The 10,035-nt window shown below is 37.1% G+C and overlaps 1 protein-coding gene across 1 annotated transcript in view; it reads left to right on the plus strand.

Moving 5' to 3' along the window:
* Nucleotides 1-9,798, plus strand: part of MMP20 (matrix metallopeptidase 20) — a 45,798-nt gene extending 36,000 nt beyond the window's left edge. Inside the window, exons 9-10 of the mRNA XM_003253046.3 lie at nt 7,511-7,614; nt 9,204-9,798. Coding sequence (XP_003253094.1) covers nt 7,511-7,614; nt 9,204-9,304 — 205 coding nt within the window. The 3' untranslated portion in view covers nt 9,305-9,798. The remainder of the gene's footprint in view (nt 1-7,510; nt 7,615-9,203) is intronic.
* Nucleotides 9,799-10,035: the final 237 nt, after the last annotated feature.

The following is a 10,035-nucleotide window of genomic DNA, read 5'->3' on the forward strand; positions in this document are numbered from 1 at the left end:
GCTAATGTTTTTTTGTATTTTTTAGTAGAGATGGGGTTTCACTGTGTTAGCCAGGATGGTTTGATCTCCTGACCTCATGATCCACCCACCTCAGCCTCCCGAAGTGCTGGGATTACAGGCATGAGCCACTGTGCCCAGCCAAAAGAAAAAATTTAAATTACTAAAATCAGAAATAAAAGAGGAGACATTACTACCCACCTTACAGAAATAAAAAAGGTCATAAAGGAATACTATGAACAATTGGATACCAATAAATTAGATAACTTAAATGAAATGAACAAATTCCTAAGAAGACACAATCTAGTAAAACCAAGTCAAGAAGAAATACACTGTCTGAATATAACTACAATAAGAAAAGAGATTAAAGTAGTAATCAAAAACTATCCACAAAGAAAAGCCCAGGCCCAGAAGGGTTCACTGGTAAATTCCACCAATACATTGAAAGAAGAATTAATGTCAATTTTTTACAAACTCCTCCAAACCTTAGAAGAGAACAGAATTAATACCAGTTTTTCACAGACTTTTCCAAAACATAGAAAAGCAGAAAGCACTACCTAACTCACTGAAGTCAGCATTAACCTTATACCAAAACCACACAGAAACATCACAAGAAAATAAAGCTTCAGACAAATACCTATTGTGAATATGGCTACAAAAATCCTCCAAAAGCACTAACAAACTAAATCCAGCAACATATAAAAAGAATTGTACACCAAGACCAAGTGGGATTTGTCCCAGGAATTCAAGGTTGGCTTAACATCCAAAAATCAATTAATGTAATGTTCCATATCAATAGAATAAAAACAAAAATCATATGATCATCTCAGTAGATGGAGTAAAAGCATTTGGCAAAATTCAGCATTATTTCATAATAAAAAAACATTCGACAACCTAGGAATAAAAAGAAACCCTTCTCAAATCAATAAAGAGCATCTATGGAAACCCACAACTGATGGCATAGTCAGTGGTGAAAGACTGGATGCATTCCTCCTAACATCAAAAACAAGACAAAAATTTCTGCTCTCATCTCTCCATTCACATTGTACTGGAGATCCTAACCAAGAGAATTAAGCAAGAATAAATGAAATAAAAATTATCCAGACAGGAAAGAAAGTAAAACTATTTCTTTTTGCATATGGTATTATCTTTTATATAGAAAAACCCTAGAGAATACTCTAAAAAAACTTTTAGAACTAATAAATGAGTTCAGAAAGGTTGCAAGGAATGAATTCAATGTGTTAATCAATTGTGTTTTTATACACCTCAACAAACAATTTGAAAATGAAATTAAGAAAGCAATTCCACCTGGGATAGCATCAAAAAGAGTCAAACACTTAAAAATAAATTTAACAAAAGAAATGGAAAATTCTGTTTTGTAGTCTGAAAACTACAAAACATTGTTGAAAGAAATTAAGCAAGATCTAAATGGAGTGATATCTCATGTTCACGGATGAGGATATTTTTAAGATGATAGTAGTCCCCAAATTGATCTGTAGTTTCAACACAATCTCTATCAGAATACCATGGTTTCTTTGTAGAAATTGACAAGTTTTTCTTGAAACTCGAAACTCACTGGCCTAGAATAGCCAAAATATCTTTAAAAAGAACAAAGTTGGAGGATTCATACTTCCCAGTTTCAAAAGTTACTACAAAGAAGCAGTAACTAAGACTGTGATATTTGCATAAGGATAGCCATATATGTTAATAGAATAAAATTTAGAGTAAGGAAATAAGGCCATGTATCTATGGGCAACTGATTTTTGACAAGGATATAAAGTCATTCAATGGAGAAAAATGGTATCTTCAACAAACGATGCTGGAAGGAGTGGATAGCCACATGCAAAAGAATGGACTTAGACCCTTACCTCACAACATATACAAAAATTAACTCAAAATTGATCAAATTCCTTAAATACAAGAGCTAATCTGACAAAACTCTTAAAGGAAAATATAAAGATAATCTTCATGATCTTGGATTTAGCAATGAATGCTCAGATACAACACCAAAAGCATAAGCCGAAAAGAAAAAATGGACAAGTTGGACTTACTCAAAATTAGAAATTTTTCTGCTTCACAGTACACTATCAACAAAGTAAAAAGACAACCCAGGGATGGGAAGAAATGTTTGTAAGTCATATATCTGATAAAGTACTTGTGTCTAGAATATATAAAGGACTATTCAATTAATAACAAGAAAAATAACTCAGTTGAAATATGGGCAAAGGATCTGAATAGACATTTCTCCAACAAAGTTATACAAATGGCCAATAAGCACATGAAAAGATGCTCAACATCAATAGTCATGAGGAAAATGCAAATGAAACCCACAGTGAAACACTTCTTCACACCTACTAGAATGCCATAGTCAAAAAGCCACATAATAATAAGTGTTGATGAGAATATGGAGAAATCAGAACCCTCATACATTGGTAGTAAAAATGCAAATTAGTATAGCCACTTTGGAAAGCAGTCTCCTGCTCCTCAAAATGTTGAACATAGAATTACCATTTAACCCAGAATTCCACTTTCTCTTGAGAATATACCCAAGAGAAGTAAAAACATAAGTCCACATAATAGCTGTATACAAATATTCATAGCAGCATTATTCATAGTAGAGAAATGCTGGAAACAACCCAAATCTCCATCAAGTGTTGAATGGATATATAAAATGTGATAAATTCATACAATGGAATATTATTTGGCCACAAAAATGAATGAAGTGCTGGTACATGGCACAACATGGATGAATCTTGAGAGCATTATACTAAATGAAAGATGTCAGTCATGAAAATCTGCATATTATATAAAATGTCCATAATAGGCAAGTTTAAACAGAAGAAAGTAGATAGTGATTGTCTAGGTCTGGTTGAGATGGAGGGATGAGGATGTGGGATATGGGGACTTACAGTGAAAAGGCATAAGGTTTTTGTGGGGGCGGATGATGGCAACATTCTAAAATTGATTGTGTTGATGGTAGCACAATTCTGTGACTATAGTCATGCATCGCTTGCTTAACAACAGGGCTGTGTTCTGAGGAATGTGTCATTAGGTGATTTGGTCAATCAGTGAACATCATAGAGTGTACTTACACAAACCTAGAGGGTATTGCTTACTACCCACTCAGGCTATATGGTATACCCTATCGCTCCTATAGCTCCTACAGACCTATACTACATGATACTGTACTGAATACTGTAGGTAATTGTAATACAATGGTAAGTATTTTTGTATCTAAACTTAGAAATGGTACAGTAAAAATACAGTGTTATAATCTTATGGGACCACTATCATGTACATGTTTGTCATTTCCTGAAATGTCGATATATGGCAAATGACTGTGCACTAAAAAACCACTGAATTGTGTAAATAAGAGAGAACTATTGCAAGAATTCTGCCAGAGATGATGAGTTTGGGAGTTGGGGTAGATTTGATTGTTCTTCAAACAGTAGAAAACATAGGTCTGGGTGACTGACTAGTTGGGGGTCATTTCCTTAATAAATGGGTTTTCAATTTTGGAATTTATCAAGACAGTAAACATAAGAAATGAAGCAGATTTAGGGGAACAAGAAGCAGCTTCAATTTGTACATATGGAGTTTGACATGCTGGTGAGAACTGAGAAGAAAAATATCAAGAAGAGGTTTGGACATACAGGTCTTGAACTCAAGAGCAGTCAGGCTGGAAAGATAAGTTTGGAATTCATCATGTAATCAGATGGTGATTGAGGCCATGTGAGGACATAAGACTGCCCAGGAAGATGAGGTCCAAGGACAGCACGTGATGTTTGTTATAGAAAACACAGAATATATGAAAGGGAAAGAAATTCTTCAATGGCCAACACTTGCAACATCTTTTGATACTCATTTAATATTTTTCTTCTATTTTTTTCCTGGCAGTTTTCCCCATTTTTAAGTAATTATGTATGCAATTTTGTGTCCTGACGTTCTTCTACTTAATACTATAGGACACATATTTTTCTATGTTGTTACAAATTATTTGTCCCAGAATCTCCTCAATCATTTTCCTCATGGGGTCCTGTTTCCTGACCCTCAGCTGGGATTGTACATGGCAGCTTCCTCCTCTCCTGCCTTCTCTTCATTCCCAATCATTCTCCTAGCTGCCCTTCTCTATAGATCACAAAGGCCACTTCATTCATGACAGTCATGTGATTTCTGGCTGAAATCATTAACTTCAAAATGGAATTTCAGATTTCTATTTCATTGTCCCTCCTGACCCACACTGGAAAGGTCACCTTGAGAAAACTTCCTGAAACCATCTTAGAAACCTTATCAGTAAATTCCCCTTTATGCCACCCTTTCTTGCATTCTCTTTAAGCATCCTTTAGCAGACTCAGTTCCCCATTTAGTGCTTCTAAGAGGGTAGAATGGAGTCAGTTATGCCCTTGACATATGACTGAAATCAGCACAATCAAAACACCAAAAATACCTAACAAATCTAAGTTCTAAGCATGCAGATTAGGTTAAACAAAAATGCAGGCACTTTATCAAAACAGTCCCTGAGTCCTTAGAATACAAATGTGGAGAGTAAGATAACATATCTGAAAAACTACATCAGATATCTCTTGCAGGCAATGATTTATTTAATATATATTAAATGTAAATACCTTGAATTAATATTAAATGATGTAACAAATGCCCACAAAGGAAATAAACATAATTCAGATCACTATTTCTAGTTTAGTATTTAGGTTTCACAAACAAGACCTCAGTGATGAGAGGATATATGCAATGATTTTAGCAGATACTCAAGATACAGTTGATTCTTAATAAAAATTGTATTTATTTCCTTAATTTTGAAATTCAGTTACTATTTCTTGATAGCTGGCTCACTATGTGCCAGGAATCATGCTGAGCATTTTCTCGTATTCTCTCATTGTCCCATCTACCTTTTCAACAATCTTGAGAAGTAGATATTTCTTTTATTTTCATTGAACATTGTATCTCTGAGAGGTTTCATGATTCACTCAAGATCACACAGCTACAGTGGTCCATCTGAAGCTGTATTTCATGTGCTCTGAATCCAAATTCAGGGGCCTTCCCAACCACCACATATGTTCATTCTTCAATTCTCTCCATCATTTATTTATTGTTAGTCAAAATGCCCGTGATCTTCATCCCATCATATAATCTCCTTTTCTGTTACTCTTTCAGCAAAATCCTCACCACACCAGCAGACCTACTTCATCTTAATCCCCACTCTGACTTGGTTCTCTGGACTGCCTCCAACATTTTTTAGCCCTCCTTTTTCACCCCTTCTCAACCTTGCCTACCACCGCAAATATTATCTTGTAAAGTAAGTTTAAAGATTAAACTCCTTAATGACTTAGAATCCCAGATCAAACCACGAAGTTCACTCAACCTTATACTGACAAGCCAGAGTTAATTGTTCTTGGGGCCAAAATAAATGACAAAGTCTGCTGGCTTGGGCCTGCTCTTGGTGCTACATGTGCCAGGTGTGTGTGTGTGTGTGGTGTGTGTGTGCGTGTGGTGTGTGTGTGTGTGTGTGTGTAAATTGTCTCTTACCCACATGACCAATGTTTTCCAGATGAGAAAAACCAGGGCTCAGAGCTCAAAGTACGTTCTCCTGATCACGGAGTCAGCAGGTAACAGAGTCAGAAATTCAAACCCAGCAGACTGTATATGTTGAGCTCTTTGGACTATAACAGAAATCCTTAAATATCTGTCCACAAACAAACAAAGTTCTCACCAGTTCACAGCTAAATAAGAGCAGCACAATATTATAAATCAGGGAGCTTCAGTCTGTGTCAGCATAAAAACAGATTATTGGCGAGAACCATCTTTTATTCTGAGTTTATGTCCTTTCTTCCTTTTTGGTGTTAACGTTTCTTTGTCTTTGTGAAATGACTATGAAAACAGGTGGTAGTAGTTCTTTTGACGGTTAAATAGTAATGTTCTTACTTAGTAAAATGAAAAGTAGGTAACCTTGTGTTTGTTATGCAGGCCCCTGCATAATGTCTACACATAAGGTCCACGTGAAATATTAATGGTTATAGTTAATATGGATAATATGCTGGGACAGTTAGCTTCCACCCCTAGCTCCAAACATTCTGTAAAGCAGCTCAGACTTGCACTTAGTTTCAGCCTGAGTACATCTTTTTCAATGTTTGCCTCCGGCTCAACATCGCTAGAGAGTTGTCCCTGGCCTGTGTAGTCATAGCCACACAAGAGGCACATTTCAAGAGATGGTGGGAGGGATCTGCTGCCACAGGAAATTTTTCAGTAGCCCAAGCACTGGGAGAAATTGTCTGACATTTTGGTGAGAAAGGAGTGGGGTGTCCACCTGGGAGTGTCCCCATTTGGAACTCTCTGCTAAGGAAGAAGGGACTTTCTCAAACTTTAAATGAAGTCTGATTCTCATACAAGTCATGCTGACTCACACGGTCACAGCCTTTTTTAACAATGAGTAATTTAGATCACAAAGAGATGTATTAATCAATCTTCAGAGTTATCACTGAATGCTGGTTGCTGATCCAGAAAAAGAAATCAGGTCTACTATTCAGTCAGTCGTACAAGCTTTCCAGGAAACAAAAGCAAAGGAATTCAAGTAAATTGGTTTAAAATGCAGAAGTTCAATTATTACATATTTACTTGCTTCTTATTTACTTATTGTTCACACATTTGTTTATTCGTTCAATGTGCATTATCTGTTCAACCGTTTCTCCATGGATACATAGCACTAAGTTCATAAATAAAAACCCCTATGAAAGGCTTTCAATGGTTTGATGAACCAAGGAATTGATAGAGAGAGAAATAATTACAGCAATAAATAAGGCAATAAAAAATAGAGTTCCTTTCAAATGGCAAGGTGTTTTTGAGTTAACAGAACATGTTGCTATAATATGTAGAGTGAATAATTCTAAACAATGTATGTGGAAATTTTTTGGAGACTGCTTTAAGCAAGTGACTTCCAACCTTGTGGTACCAGAATCTCAGGAACATGGGAGCATAGTGATAAAGGTCTATAATCTCTTTTAGGTATTTTAAGAGCCCGATTTAAACAACAAGGGCCAGGCCCAGTGGCTTATTCCTGTAATCCCAGCACTGTGGGAGGCTGAGGTGGGAGGATTGCTTGAGACCAGGAGTTTGAGACCAGCCTGGGCAACATGGCAAGATCCTGTCTTTATAAAAAATAAAAATTAGCCAGGGTGTGGTGGTACACGCCTGTAGTCCCAGCTACTCAGGAGGCTGAGACAGGAGGATCACTTGAGCCTGGAAGGTGAAGGCAGTGGTGAGCCATGATGGCACCACTGAACTTCAGCCTGGGCAACAGAGTGAGACCCCATCTCAAAAAAAAACAAAAACACAACAAAGAAAAAGTAAATAAACAACAACATGAATGCATGTGTATGTGCATATGACAGAGAGAGAGAAACACCTAAATAAGTTATGTGTCCGTATGCCTGACCAGGATAGTGTCATCTACAACCAGTAAAAACCTCTTAGTAATATTATTTATGAATACTTTTTCTAGCTACGATGAACGGAAAAGGAAAATGGAAAAAGACTATCCAAAGAGTACTGAAGAAGAATTTTCAGGAGTAAATGGCCAAGTCGATGCTGCTGTAGAATTAAATGGTGAGTGTTTCCACTGAAAACTTTCTTCATGAAAACTATCATAAGAAATCTGGGCTTTGCTTTAACACAACAGAAAGTGGATTTCCAAGTGGGAGCCCTTGGTTTTTATATTTGGTCTTAGGTCCTTTCATAAGTTTATCTAAACAGATTATCCTCTAGAAAGAGTAACTATAAAAGTTCTGCTATTGTAGTTCTCTCTTTTCTAATGGAAAGTTTTTCTTTGTTTTTGTTTTTGTGTGTGTATTTTTTTGGTGGTTTTTTTTTTTTTTTTTTTTTGAGACGGAGTGTCACTCTGTGGCCAGGCTGGAGTGCAGTGTCATGATCTCCGCTCACTGCAACCTCCGCCTCCCAGGTTCAAGCGATTCTCCTGCCTCAGCCCCCCAAGCAGCTGGGACTACAGGTACCCGACACCAGGCCCAGCTAATTTTTGTATTTTTAGTAGAGATGGAGTTTCACCATGTTGGCCATCTAATGGAAAGTTTTTAAAGTATAGCTTCAATCGATTAGTCAGCTAGATCATAAAGTCTACCTGGGTCAAGATTACCTTTTCTATCTTCAAAATACACATAGTCTTGGTCGGGCACAGTGGCACACACCTGTAATCCCAGCACTTGGGAGGATGAGGTGGTAGGATCGCTTCAGCCCGGGAATTCAAGACCAGCCTAGGCAATATGGCAAAACTCTGTCTCTACAAAAAAGTTAGCTGAGAATGATGGCACACACCTGTAGTCCCAGCTACTCAGGATGCTGAGATGGGAGGATCACTTGAGCTCAGGAGGTCGAGGCTGCAGTGAACTGTGATTGCACCACTGCACTCTAGCCTGGGCAACAGAGTGATACCCTGTCTCAAAAAAAAAAAAAAAAAAAAAACAGTCTCAAGCTTCTCAGTGCTTTTTCCCACTCCATCATCCAACCCCTGCAATTTAACACATAGCTAGGAAAGTTGAATAGAACTTTGTTGAATAAATTTAATTGAATCTTCTGAAGTAGTCAGTCAGCACACTCTTCTTGAAAAAATAGCACAAGGCTGGACACTGTTCGGAAGTGCAAAGACCATTCCAGATGTGGCCTCTGCTCTCACAGAATCATTCACCCAACACAGATGAAATGACTGGAAAACAGACAATCTATAATTTAGTATTGAGTCATGTGGTAGACTTCACAATCATTGCAAGAACTGATCTGAGAATTAAAATATCAGAATAGGCAGCAGTCATTGGAAATTTTATAGTGGGACTTCAGATGGGTTTTGAAGATTGGCCAGAGGCTTAACTAGGGAAAGAAAAGGGGAGTGGCTTCCTGGAGGAGAACAGCCTGAGCAAAAGCACAGCACATAACTGAGCATGGCACATTGGATGACCCCAACGAGAAGGCCTTACCCTGGCTGGAACAAGGAGAAAGCTCAGAAATGACTGAGAAGTTGAGGAGTCGGGTTCTAGGGCATAAAGACAGAAGACAAGCTAACTGCCGCCTGACAAATTCACAATTCTCCTTTGGTGACACCTTAAGAAAGTGACAATGACAAATCCTTCCATTTACGTATGTGCTGGTCATCTTCAGTAACCCAATTTCAACTTTGTCTCTTTCAGGCTACATTTACTTCTTTTCAGGACCAAAAACATACAAGTATGACACAGAGAAGGAAGATGTGGTTAGTGTGGTGAAATCTAGTTCCTGGATTGGTTGCTAAATAGAAAAGCCTAGTCTTCCCAAGCAACGAGGATGACTGCAAGCAGCTTCTAACTGGATCTTAAGGACTAAAGCAGAATGTAGGAGAGGGATTCTTCCCATGGCCTTCAAATCAAATTAGAATTCACTGAGGATAATAATACTTCCAATTTTTTTCATAGTTGTATAATCAGAATTTTAATCCACATTAGAAAGTTTTTATATGGGCAACTTTATACGAAATCCGAATCAACACAATGCACTCTGCAGTTAGACACCATTATTTTTTTCTTACCTAATATGCTGAAGCAAATTGATCAGTTTGATTTTTATTTCCAGGAGGAAGACTAGTGGTGGATTCCATCACATATATTGTAATTCTTTTCATAGGAAATGTCATTACCATATGAATTATAATTATTTGCAAGCAATGGCTTTTTTGGCCATCATTTGGCCATCATTTGTTATAATAAATATGAATTTCCCAATTTTTACTTAAAAGACATCACAACAAAATACTGCATAAGAGTCGTTTCTTGTGTGTTTAACTTTGTGTCTACTCACTGGTCTCTGATGTAGGCTTAGGTGGATAAACCTATTCAAACAAATTTTCATAGTAGGCAGGAGATGGGCACTTTGCAACAGAAAAATTTTTTAACAATAGCTAATAAAATGTTTTAATAGAACAGTTCCTCATTTCTTTTTTCCGTTAATATTTACTAGCTTCTATAATACTTTATTTGGCTACCCACA

The sequence above is a fragment of the Nomascus leucogenys genome, chromosome 15 (assembly GCF_006542625.1).
Source record: "Nomascus leucogenys isolate Asia chromosome 15, Asia_NLE_v1, whole genome shotgun sequence".
Taxonomy (NCBI): domain Eukaryota; kingdom Metazoa; phylum Chordata; class Mammalia; order Primates; family Hylobatidae; genus Nomascus; species Nomascus leucogenys.